Source organism: Pholcus phalangioides, unplaced genomic scaffold (genome assembly GCF_987345545.1).
Source record: "Pholcus phalangioides strain wild (caught in Gottingen) unplaced genomic scaffold, Ppha-v1.0 ptg000001l_1, whole genome shotgun sequence".
Classification (NCBI taxonomy): domain Eukaryota; kingdom Metazoa; phylum Arthropoda; class Arachnida; order Araneae; family Pholcidae; genus Pholcus; species Pholcus phalangioides.
The window spans coordinates 10722321-10735948 of record NW_028301594.1 but is presented as its reverse complement, the minus strand read 5'-3'; the positions used below and the strand labels follow the sequence as shown (position 1 = coordinate 10735948).

Sequence of the window (13628 nt, the reverse complement as noted above, 5' to 3'; positions counted from 1 at the left end):
CTTTTTTTTTACATATTTACACCAAACTTTGAGCTTTTTTTTACGTTGATTGTTGACTCAATTAAAAGTTAAGTCATGCTCAAGTTTCTTTTTAATCTCGTCGACCGAATCGTTTTTGTTTTTTTTTCTCCTCCTCACTGATTATACAGCCAGCTCAAGTAAACGTCATTTGTTTTGAATTTATGTCCGTCCTATTTATGGATCGTGAGTGATTCAAAATACTGCCTAACGAGCAACACAACACTCTTGAAAATGGTCCTGTTGATCGGCGATCTCAGCCGGAATTCACTGTGGCACGCTTTCGACGCGCTAGATACCGATCAGAGCGGTTGCGTGCCTAAATCCAGGCTATTGGTAGATATCATTAGTATTTATTTCATATATATTTTAAAATTTGAAAACTAGTTATCCATAAACAGGTGTTTTGAGATGATTGTTCTGGAGTGTAGTTGTTATGATTAAAAGATAAGAGATTGATGTTGTAGGAGATAGAAAAATGAAGGAAAATCTGTTAATAAACTTTTTGAAAAAAAAATTATACTTTTTTTGTATAGTGTTAAAAATACATGTTATAACCAGATCTTGACAAGTCTGGAAAAAATTTAGGCGCCAGCAAAATTTCATAGGTTCCGAGTATTTTTTCCCTGCCAAAATCGGTTCAGAATAGTCTTTTTTTTTTTTTTAACTTGTCCAGGCCTTAGAGACCCCTTTTCGTGCTTACATATACCCTAGCACTGTTTCACATAATTTTGTACTGTCCTCAGACTTAGGTGCCAATGCAAATTTTTTAGTCGTTATGGCACCTGGGATTTGTCAAGTCCTGGCTATTACCGTCTATAACAGTTTTTTAAGCTGTATCATGAAAATGTCTCTTGTTTCTCTGCTCAAATTTCAGTCATGTTTTTTTGGGCACTGTAAGGTCTTGTAATCATTGCAAGGACCCTGGTTTGATTTCCGCAGTTGGCATTCAGCTTAAGTTGGTTTTCTCTTTCCCTACTCTGAGTTTCAGGTGTCAGCTCATGTAAGATAGTCTCACCACAGAAACTAATAACGGTACAATTATCTTATTGCTACACTTTACTGACAATTTGGGAAACAGCAGCACTGAAAATTCAAGCAAAAAACTAGGTACGGTAATCTCTCACTTGTACACTCTGTCAGTTATAAGATGATTTTCTGCACTTCTGATTAAAGATATAGTTAGATAATACTTATATGTCTTTTTTTCTTGTTCCCTTGTACCGTTGCATAAGTGAGAGATCACTAAGCATGCAGACTGTTAAGTGCATAGGCGCACTTCCAGCATCACTCTTTCTGTAAGTAAAGTGCCCATAGCGATAGGTAGGAGGTCATTTCAATTTGAAAGGGAAGTCTTGCTTTTTTTTTTTTATAAAGAATTATGGATATGTGTATTAATAACATTACACATTTGCAACACTGCTGGTGTGAACTCATCATGCTAAAACCTCATGATCCTGCTTTATTAAATTACATTTTTAAATTAATAAAACATTTTAAAAAATGAAAATAAGACCCTGTGCAAAAAAAGTAATCTTAACATCACAAGCCTATGAAGTAAAGTTACATGCTGAGACCGCTCCTTACTAGGTGTTGCTTCAAATCGTCGTTTCTCTAACGTTCTGCTCCATCGCCCCTCCTTGAAAAATGTTTTATTCCCATTGCCCCCCCCCCACTCATGCCAACCTATAGAATCCTATACTAAACCCAAAGTTACCGCCTGTCCCTGGACCATTCTATCATCACCAAGGGGTATCGTCATTGCCCACTTTGGGAAACAATGGTTTAAATGTTTATTCCACACTCCTTTCATTCAGGGACAGAACTAGATGGGAGGGGGGGGGGGAGATAACAGCAGTATTTAGCAAGAATTAGTGAGATAGTATCAGTTAATTCATATGTTAGAAATCAATTTATATTTTGTGTATAGTAACAGTCTGTGTGACCCCTTACAATGAATGTGCAGTCCAGAGACACCAACATGAAGAACACATAGGAAGGTGGCTGCCAGTCGTCCAATATACATGACTCTGACACAATCAGGAGGAAGAAGAGTGTTTCATTGTATATTCATCAATTATCCCCCTTACAAAATTTTTTGAAGGGGCTAAAATAACCCAAGCTCTCCCCAAATCTCAGCACCTATGCTGCAGTCCCCAGCTATTTCATTTAGAAATATGCATTGGAAAAGACATGGCCATCCCCATTTAAATTCGAATTCTGATGAATTTAGTAAAATTGACATCTTTATAACTTGCTTCTAATATCATGTTATTATTTATTTCAGGTTTTATCTGCAAGCCTAGGGAATCTACTTGGAGTCAAAAATGTTGAGAAAGGTTTGAAAGAACATCGTAGCACACCTTACTTGAAATTTCCAGAGTTTATGTTCTACCTTGAGAAGGAGCTTTTCGCATCGTTGCCAAAAGAAATTTCAGCAGAATCCCTGAAAAAGATATTATATAATATCGATGACATGTGTTGGCTTGTATGTAAAAACAGTTTCTATGTTCCTGAGAAAGCACCATATCCCGAAGATTATTATTTCAGAATCTTTTGCATATTTTGCGCTGTTGCGGAATATTTTCTCTCACCAAGTAAAGAGAGCACTGTCACGTTGTGTGCTGACGAAATCCGACTATTGTCAGAAATGTATGACAGCATTCTTGGCAATGATATTGAAGTAGCAAACTATAAATCTGAAATCGATTTTGACAAGAATGTTTATTCTCTGAGAAACTGTTTCTCGTTCATGGAGAAACAGTATGTCTGTGTATATGAGAAGGATGCCATCCTTGAAGCGACTGAAGAAGTTTTTGATACTGTGGTAGAAAATGTAATCAAAAAGGTAACTCTTATTTTAAGTCAACTAATATGAATATATAGTAGCCCTTGGCTTCATCCTGCCCCCATTACAGCTGGCTGAATAATTCTACATAAAGGCTTTTTTTACATAGGTTATAAAGTAATCAACTGTATTTTAACTACTCCAGCATTTCAAGATTTGTCCATCAATTAAATGACACGTATTTGACATGGTGCATGTGTATTGTGCCTACTTGATTAAAAAATATACTGAATTCTTTGTTCTACTTGTGTCAACAGCTAAATTGTTAACTTGCAGCTTAACGCACTGTTCACGACCTCGTGAAAACTCACTTAAAATTACGTTAAAATTTTCAGGCATCAAATCGCTAATTAACTCAATTCAGTGAATAAAACTGTTGATCTCATCCAATTTATTTAATCGTAGTTTGACTATGAATTACATTTTTCTCTGTGCGTTGTTGCTTGTCTTTTTCAATGCATAAATTTAATTTTCTGAAATTTTCTTGTAGGGCTTCCTGAAAAAATGGTTAACGCCTCTGGGTCCCTCCGTAAAGATGTGGTTTGTTCTAAAGCAACATTCTTTGATGTGGTATAGCAATAAAGGGAAGAAAGATCTTTGGGGTGAAGTCAATTTCCATGGTTCTGAGGTTGAGGTGTGTGTGTAATTTTTTTTTTTCAATTTTCAAATAATTTAGTTTTTTTTTCCTATATTAAATGTTTGGTCCTTCGATGCTCAAGGACTTCATCTGTGTACATTTTCATCACATCAAACTGACAGCCCAGTTCAGGAAGGCAACGCAGAGAATTACATTTTTGAGTTATGCACAACATGAGAAGGGAGAACTGTGGAAAATGCCTCTACATACAGTGAAATCCCATTGTAACAAACTCCAAGAGACTGGAGAAATCACTGCGCTATTACAAAATTTTGTTATAACAGAATTCCAGGTTTTTGCATTGTTCCTATGTGAACTTATCTGGGGGATTTAAAAGTTTTTGTTAAAACTGGATTTTTTTCCTCGCTATTAGCATTCATTAAAATGGGAATTAACTTTGTTATACAAACACAAAGGCCACAACTGCCAAAAAACTGCAAAACTCTGCTTATACACTTTCTTTAAATCTGAGTTGATTCCCATTCAGTTTCATACCAAGTGAATCTTTAAAATAGAGATAGTATGAATATTTGGCTGCTATTCGGTATTTGACCCTTTTGCCGAATATTTGGTTTGGCCAAATAATGCTTAGGTATTCGGATGAATATCTGTGTAAATCTAAGCAAGACAAACTAATTTCATAAACTTATATTAATCGGAATTTTTCGTATAAATTAACAGTTTACTGATTATATTTTATTTTGTGGCGCATACCTATCCCTTTCTGTGAAAAACGTTATGTTAGGGTGAATTCTAGTATAAGTAAAACATGAAACTGAAAATAGAATCCTACTGCAGTATTGTGGAAATGAGCATGAATTACACAAATTCACTAACTAAAGAATGAACTTAGACAAGAAATGTATTGAGCTACTGAAAGAGGCAAAAAAAAACCATCTAGAGTGGTAAAATAAGTCTTAAATTTTATGATGCATTAATACTTGGGCGTAAATAATAGTATTTTCTTAATTAGATGTAAAATTGTTACAAGTGTTGAAAAAACTTGATTATGTAATTACAGCGATGAACGCCTCAGCTTAAAAATTTTTCGTTTAATGAAAAAATTTTCGTGATTTCTCTGCCTCAGTTAATGAACACGAACAAACATTTTCAATGATATGAATGTATGCACTAACATAATATAGCCGCATCATGAGTTGAATTTTCGCACCAAACATCAGAATTACTATACTGTCACTAGACCCGATTAACTCATGTCCATCTCAAAATCTTTTTTCATATGTACCTACACTTCTTTCTCTGAAATTCTTTAAGCCATTTCGTATAAAATAAACTATTCGGCCAAAATATAGAAAATGAATTTTAAAAAAAAGAGGGGGGAGGGGAGCCCTTGTTTTCAAAGCATGGCTTCTTTCAGTGCATTACTCTTAGCATGAAACTGAACAGTCTGGACATTCTAGGAGCTTATCTTTTCCATATCTGCATGTATCAGACACTGAAACGAATGAATTATCTTCGTTAGCCGAGGTATCACTGTAATATTAAAATACAATATGTCATTGTTAAATTTGATTGTCAGTGTTATGGCAAAAAAAACCTTCAGTAAACAGTTTTTTAATATTTATTTAAATAATATATTGCATAACTAGAATTCAATACCAATCATTTGAAATTACCAATAATTTTATTTTCGGTTAAAAATGACAATTTTATTTATAATTATGAAGAACTTTTTAAGAAACTTGATATTCAGCCAAAACATTAGCTGAATATTCTGTATTCAGCTAAATCACTATTCGCCCCATCCCTACTTTAAAATGTGGAATTCTCAAAGCATAGAATTTTTGCTTGTTACCTTTCTGGGCTGTCAAAATTTTAATAATTTTCTGAAAAGTCGACATACTTACTCAACTCGTAATCAGGTAAAGAAGATAAATTTTGGATGTGTTTCGGATTCAAGTAAATACAGTATTTTTGCTGATATATATTGGTTACTAAATTAATATTTTCTTTGCTCATATCTCAACCTCTAAAAATAAACCCAATTCCCCATCGTTCTGTACATTTCTTTTTATTTAGGAGGCAGGCATTTTTGATTAAATCAAGGCTTTGAATTGAAATTATTTATGCATTTATATGCTATGCTAACTACTAGAAGGAAATTTTCACCATTTCTATTGGGTGAAATTTAGCTTGTTGGGTTAAAGTCACTAAATACGACTGGTTTCTGAAATTTTTTCATAATGTACTGCTTTGAAATTGTAAAAAACAATTTTTTTCATTTGGAAGTTTGTTTTGCAATATAGTGTGTAAAGCAGATCGTATTTGATAAACCTCTGCTTCCTGTTTTAATTATCAGGATTTTCTTCCCCATCAAAGAAGCTTCCCTGTTTAATGCATTTAAGCTCTTTTATAACCCCACATGTTATGAAGTGTCCTTGAGTAATTTGCTGAGCTGCCCCTATAATGTGAACAGGATCAGATTATTATGATGGTTTGCAAAACAAGCATCAAAACAACTACTCATGAGGATCCAATCGTGTCAGTAGGCCTGCATCAGAGATTCATCTACCACTTCCGTATGGCAGAAAGCTGTGCAGTTGTAACCAGTTTCTGTGTCAATAAAAGGGAGGAAAATGCAGAAAGAAAAACTAAGGCTATTTAGATAGCTTTCTCCACTCCTAAAGAATCTGAGTACCTATAGTGGGAAGGCACCTTTGTATGTATGGTATGGTCTTGACAATGTTGTGTCAAGCAGGATTCATCATCATATAAATCAGACTGATGAAGGATTTCATTGTTTATATGGTATTTTCTGTACTGATAGGTTCAGAATGGTCCTGGAACTCAGTTTTCTATAATTACTGCCAGTAAAGGAATATGTCTTAGCGCTGCTGATTGTGCAACAAAACTGCAGTGGATGGCAGGTAAAACCAAAGCTCAAATATGTGTTTTAAACTTTGCATATTGCCAGCATTATATGCTTGATGAAATTTTGTATCTGATGAAATTCACCAATGCTATTATAGTAAGATTAGTAATTAATTAATAGACTAGTAACTTGTTAATTAATATTTTATATAATGATGAATCACAAAACCGGGAACTATTATTTTGATTAATCAAAAGTGTTATGAATGAACTACATCAATGTTTCTCACATATTTTAGCTGTGAATGTAGCTCTAATGCACTCCCAGACACTTGAACCCCTTCAGCGACTTCGATTTGCAAAACGGCGGCAGCTAAGAAAAGAGGCAGAGATTAAATTAGAGAAAGAAAAGCAAATTCTGATGGAGAAAGAAGCAGCACTTTCGACTCAATTACAGGTGAGATACATTGCCATTAATTACAATATTCATCACTGTAATTCACAAATGTATATATCTGATGAGCATCTTAGTCCAGTAAGTACTATAATTAATGATGCTTAAATTAAAAACATTATTTGCCTTATGCAATGAAAATTCAAATGATGATTAGATCTTGAACTATGAAACTTTCTCCCATTCACACATACTCCATTGCTTCTACTTTGATAAATGATGCTCGGCAACTTTTTTAAGAACCTAAAAAAATTAAAATACAGTGAAACCTCACAAAATTTTTCAATTTTTGTTTGAAAATACCTATAATTTAATGTAAAATAGCTGCCTCTCAATACATTGATATATTTCCTTGGTCCACTGAGTATCATTATATAAAGGTTGAACTGCATTTGTTTTTTCAAGAGGTGCCTTATGACACATATGTGCATTGTTTGAAAATAAAATCTGTCGACTTGTTCATGACTAAGAATCTATCTTTGCATAAATATATGGTTCATATTTGTAGCAGCATTAGCTGCTTTTATGAGTTGAATATTGAAATTACCTTGATTCTGAAGCATACAAATATTTTTTCATTGATTTCATTTGATTGAGACTTTTGACTTTCATGGGTTGAAGAACCTGCAAGGTTAAGTTGCAAGACTTTTTTCAGAGTTTGAAAGGTATACAACAATATTGATTTAATTCCAGCTTACTTGTTTCCAGGAAAGACTTGAGATTGAGCTACAGCTTCAGAGAGAAACGGAGAGATTGAAAGACATGGAGCTCAAAGAAAAAATTCTGCTCATACAATTAGATGAAGAAAGAAGAGCTAAGAGGGATGAGGAGGTTGTACGAAATCTGCAGTCAAGGTAAGCTCCACAAATGCAATAGAATAATGTCTCGGGTAGTTTGAACATTTGCTTTCAAACAAAATTTTTAATTAATTAATTGATGATATATATATATATATATATATTGTATTAACTATTTAGGGGGAAATAAAACTAGGTATGTGTGTTTGTCATTTTGAATTGAATGAAAATATAGCAGAACCTTGGTTAATTTGAGGAACGAGTCCAAGTCACCTCAGATATAGAGAACCTCACAAAATAAAGATGATTCTGCAGAATGTTAAAGGGGGAAAAACCAGAATGCAGATAACAGGTAAATTTATTTTGGCTTGGCTACCTCCATATTGATCCCTCTCTATTCCTACGTACCTGCTTGAATTTTCAAGTGAATGAAGATGAATGAATATGCAAAATGACAGCAACTTCTTGGGCTGTCTGAAACAAGGGGGGGAGAGGAATGGACTTTTTCGTAATTGATTGAAATTTTTTTTTTGTGAATTCCTTTTTTTTTTGATCGAGTCTACGAGTGCCGGGGGGTGGGGAGTATCCTCCTCTGGAAAATCTCAGGATTTCTAGATTCCAAAAGCTGGCACGTCTGCATTTACCATTTTTGAGTCTTAATTAGTGCTAGTTCTTTTCAAGGTACAATATTGAATTTTTTTGCACAAATTTATTTATAGAGAAAAGTTTTATGTAAATTTCTAATCCTTTTTTAACCCTTTTCATCTTGTAGCACATCTAAACTTTTTCATGAAATTTAGCAGAATACTTATATTTTTATATACTAATATTGCATACTTTCAAATTTTTCTGTGACTCACTTTCTTAACATCATGGTAAACCATTTAAACATTCACTGCATAGGACTACTTTTTCTCATTTTCTAAATTATATCAAACATGCTGAAAATTTTATTGATCCTGAGCATACAAAATAAAGAACAGAAAGAGAAATTTGCTTAAAAAGTATGAAAATACTAAAATAATCATGTTCTTTTTACTAACACAATGTTGAAAAGATAGTTGATTTAGCTTTTGATGAAGAGTTTAAATTGCACATTATATGAACTCAGTGGCTTTTAGTGGAGTGGAAATGGTGAAAAAAGTATTAGTTATCTTCACTTATCATTACATAAATTTATACTGAAGTCTATTTTGGTATAAATGGGTTTAATCTTAATTTACAGAATGCTTGCTGAAGAGTGGGAGAAACGAGAGGAATTAGAAAAATTGCAAGTACAAAAAGATGCTGAGTTGATTGAAGAGAGGCGGCTCCGGGAACAACTGGAAGTTTGGCAGACCAAGAGGTTAGCAGAAATCGAAGAATTAAATACAGTTGTGACTAGCCTTGAGAGGGAAAAGGAGCAGCTGCATGGCACTTTAAAGGTATGTATCTAAATAATGAATGTATTGAGTAGGTTTTCAAACTCTGAATAAAAAGACCCTTATTATCATTACAAATGTAGCAGCAAAATTTACTTCAGTCTACTTAATTTTTTTCACTTACCAAAGATCAACTCAAATGCATGGTGCAAGTCTTTGCTATTTCATTTTATATGCAATATCACCAAAAATCTACTTGAAAATAATTTACAATTTGTCCCCCTTTTATGAAAATTAACTTTTTTTTTACAACTGCAAATATCTTCACTGATTTATATACTTACAATTAAACTTTCAACAAAAAATTGCCAGGAGCCTGTTATCTACTCTAAAAATTGGGTTTGTAATCCACTGATCATTGCTTTACAGAATTTTCCATGCTGTTAGATGGAGAAAGTCCGATTTGCAGAATAAGAATATTTATTAATATAACGAGTGAGCACGTAACTGCATCCGATTCATGTGGAAGATACTGTTATTTCATAATATAAAACCATTCTAACAGAACAATAATTGTTCGAAAAACTTTATAATTGTACTGAAAACATCAGAATTTTGAATTTTCTTTTAACAATGCCTGTTACACTCTCCCCCTTTTCATTTCAGAAAACAAAAATGCTATTTCGAGAAAGGCCTAAAACTGATACTCGAAAGAATCTGAAGAGATCTGTTTCCGCAGATTTAAGTGAAGTTATGTCTGACAAATGGTCTGTTCCTGCTATTAGCAATGATGAAAACAAATACTAGTTGTCTAATATTTCCGTAACATGTTGCCATTATGCTGTGCCATAGTTATCGTTTACAACTAAAGCCTTTTAACTGGTGTTGCATTTTCAAAAGAGCTCCTCCCAGTGTATAACCATACATAACATTTTGAATGCTCTAATTCACTGTGATTTATATGTGTAACAAATGTTTTATTTCTAAGATAGATCTATATCGGTATTATTTTAATACCTGCCTTAATTGTGGCACAAATGAACATTGCTTTCTTTTTTTTTGTGCACAAGCATTTCAGTGATACTGATACTTGTTTTTATGAACTCAAAGGAACTTGAAAATCAGTTTGCAAAATTGAAAGTTCCTAAATAAGAAAGACATTCTTAAAGAAATGACATATTGATCAGGACCAGAGGACTTAGTTCAAAACAAATTCATCAGTTTGTAAAATCGAGCGACAACTATACTATGTTTAAATTTATCATGTGAATATATTTTTATACGATTGAGCTTACAATTCACAATTTGTAATTCATTGTAGAGAAAATAAAAATGTTGATATAACATTTATATCAACATTATGTTTCATTCCCCCTAAAAGTTATAACATTTTTACACCCGACGTAAATAAAAATTCCTGTAGGTGGTTATTTATTATGAATCTTTAAATTGTTAATGTATGCAAATTGTTTTATTTGAAATGCAATTATCATACATTTTTTTTTATGAATACAATCATGACACTCATAATTTCGAAGACTGCTTTTGTTCTGCATTAATGAAAGAAATGCCCTCGATAGTAAAATTGAAAGTTCCTAAATGTGAAAGATGCTCTCAAAAAAATGACATATTAATCAAGACCAGATGACTAATTTAAAAAAAAAGTATTGTTTTGTAAAATCGCGCAAAGGGCAACTACACTATGTTGAATTAATCATGAATATCATATTTATATATATATGATTGAGCTTACAATTCACAATTCGTATTTCATCATAGATGACATCAATGATACATTATAAAATGTTGAATTATCAATTTTCATTTCTCAATTTGATCCCCTAAATTATGTACATCACTTTTATACTCGCCTAAAAAAATTACTATAGGTTGTCATTTGTTATGAATCCTTAAATTGTTGATGTATATAAAACAATCTATTTGAAGTATAATTATCGTACATTTTTTTTTTTTTTGAAGAATACAATCATGACATTCGTAATTTCAAAGAATGCTTTTTGCTTTCTAATCTTGGCAATGCTACCTCACTGGGCATCTCTTTGGAAATCGGAATGTTTTTTGTTTGACTTTGTTTGGTTTCTATATTCATGAAACGGTTTGATAGCAAAACATGAAGTGCTAATTAATGCAATCTGTTGGATAGGTAATGTGTAAAATGCCTGCAGAAGTATTTTATAAGCTTTTCTTTTTTTTTTTTATGTATTTTCTCATTTTCTCCCACTGAAGCTACACCACCAACATAGATTATATCTGTGATATATCAAGCTGTATTTCAAATTCATACAAATTAATTCATTTTGAAATAATGAGCTTATTAATGGAAGATATTTTATACAGTAGTTGTGTTAATATTCCACAGAAAACTTTTATGATTGAATATATTATACACTGTTATTTTATTTCATGTATGGTGGGGGGGAATTCTATACTTGGTACATCAAGTTGGACAAAATTGCATTATTTGAATTTCATTAAAGTTCTGTGTTGATTTTTATGGTGTCTGCACTCTAGAGTAGCCTTTCCCAGCGTATTTCATAAATCGAGATTTATTTTTACCCCTCCAGATTTTTCGAGAGAGTGAAAATGCTCCTTCAAATTCTAGAATGAAATATTAAAAATACATAATTGTGTGTACAAAAGAAAAAATTCCTTTTTATAAAAATGTGTGACAGTTTGGAAGAGGAATGAAATTACTCTTTACCAGGGCTTGACAAATCCCAGTCCACATGGCAACTAAGAAATAGGTATCAGTGTATAAAATTTTCTTTGTGTGGTTGCTAAATTGGAACCTGAGGAAAACAATTTTTTTTGGAATTCTCTCAATACCAAAAATGGTTATCGAGCTAGAAAAAAACATTTTTGATCCCTTTTTCTTAGAACAAAAAGTTTGGCTTGTCAAATTTTATTCTGGCACCTGGGCTTTTTTGCAATTTGCCAAGCTCCAAACAATTTAACATTTAACAATTTTTATGGATAATATTGCTCTAGAGCATAGTTCCCCGAACTTTTTGTTCCATTGCCCCCCCCCCCCCCCCCCCCCGCACTTAAATTTTTTCTCATCACCACCAACTTAAGCCAACGTAAAGTTTCTACCGCTCCTCTGGACCCTTCTAGCTATATCAGGGGCATGATATTGCCCACTTTGGGAAACACTACTCTAGAGTCAAAGGAAAATTCCATTAAATTAATGTAAAAATTATTTTTATACCTTATATCATAAAATTCATATCTGAATAGCAACTTCGTTAGCCGAGGACAAAATGTTTGAATGTCATTGCTCATCTGGAGCCTTCTTTACTAGATTTTAATCAGAAAGGCTTGTATAAAGCGAAACAAACCTCAGAGCTCTAAGTTTTTATAGAATAGGATGGACATCACATTACGAGGGACATTTTTGAAATTTAGGACAGATTGGTTTTGATTTAAAAAAAACCACAAAAAACAGATTCGAGAAATTTAAGCATACAAAATAACTGTTTCTGGAACTTGTTTTGTGTGTCATGCTTTTGAGAAGTGCTGTCATCCTTCTGAATTTGGAAGCATGCAATTGTCAGTATGTTTTATACACGAATTTAAAATGATGTAGATCTCTGATCATTTTCTGAGCGTAGACTTTTTTAATGGATGATAGGATCACGTTTGTACCTCAAAGTTGGAAAATCAACCACTATGCCACATGTGGGGATTAAACTCAGATTCTCACACCATTAGCCCATTCTCGGGAATACTGCTGAATAAACAGGAGACTGAATGCACTGAGTTAAAAAAAAGTTTTACGGTATAAAAAAATTGTGCAGAAAAAAAAGGAAATTATGAGATAGCAGCACAATTACTTTCAAATTATTACAACAGGTTCCCAGCAACCTGGAAGGTCAGCGAATTAGAAAATGGTGAAGAAAAATGTTAAATATTTGTCAAAAAAGTCAGGGAAAATCTAAAGGGGAAAAAATTAATAGGGGGATGAATTCCCATTCCAGCGGTTGGTCTTCACTTTTTCCCCCATAGAAGATTATCTCTTTCAGATCCTCTGGGACGGAATAAGAAAGCCTTATCAACAATCTTTATCTGCGTTTTCCAGATAAAGATCTAGATGCCCTACTGCCAGACAGTGGATATGAAGGGGTCTTTCTTTTCTATTGGCAAAAACGAAGCCAATACCAGCTCTAATTTCTTTTCTAGCTTTCTGAGAAAATGGTTTATTCTCTTGCTTTTTTTTTTTTTTGTTGCCTCTGTATAGGGGGTTATTCAAATATTATGTCAGGGTGGGAAAGTTTTTCCTGTGGGTTGTATGGAAGGCCTCTGAATGGGGTGAAACAACTTGTCAATGGTATATATCTATACATATAAAATTGATTGTGTGTATGTTTTCTCTATACAAATCTACAATTTTAGATCGATCGTCACCAAATTTTATATATATACCAAATGGGACCCGACTTGAATGATAGGCTACTTTAAAATTCCGTCAGAGCGGGGCAAGTGCCCCAAAAGGGCAAAAAGCTGTCTGGCAACAATGGTTTTTGGGCCTCAACAATCACTTTCCGAATGTTTACTTTGGCTACCGTAGTTCCCTAGCAATGCGTTTCAGACGTGTTTTATGCCTTTACAATGGTTTGTCACTTCTCTAATCCTGTTAGTATATGTATAATAGTTTATGCCT

General features: G+C 33.2%; 1 protein-coding gene across 2 annotated transcripts; it reads left to right on the top strand.

The window, feature by feature from the left end:
- Positions 1–48: 48 nt before the first annotated feature.
- Positions 49–11603, top strand: LOC149089847 (differentially expressed in FDCP 6 homolog). 2 transcript variants are annotated; one of them, XM_089251533.1, is made up of 8 exons: positions 49–354; positions 2306–2866; positions 3357–3500; positions 6292–6391; positions 6635–6792; positions 7498–7643; positions 8812–9010; positions 9614–11293. In XM_089251533.1, exons 1-8 carry the CDS (start codon positions 253–255, stop codon positions 9752–9754), a joined length of 1551 nt encoding a protein of 516 aa, XP_089107659.1. In that variant the 5' UTR covers positions 49–252; the 3' UTR covers positions 9755–11293. The 2 variants fall into 2 exon arrangements, with proteins under 2 accessions (XP_089107659.1, XP_089107582.1); XM_089251456.1 differs by having other exon boundaries at positions 151–354; positions 7483–7643; positions 9614–11603.
- The last annotated feature ends 2025 nt before the right edge of the window (positions 11604–13628 follow it).

Bases quoted from the DNA above. Each gene is read 5' to 3' on its own strand.
- LOC149089847 (XM_089251456.1), top strand. From the start codon at position 253: ATGGTCCTGTTGATCGGCGATCTCAGCCGGAATTCACTGTGGCACGCT. The intron at 355-2,305 runs GTAGATATCATT...TATTTATTTCAG, and splicing joins TGCCTAAATCCAGGCTATTG to GTTTTATCTGCAAGCCTAGG. The intron at 2,867-3,356 runs GTAACTCTTATT...ATTTTCTTGTAG, and splicing joins TAGAAAATGTAATCAAAAAG to GGCTTCCTGAAAAAATGGTT.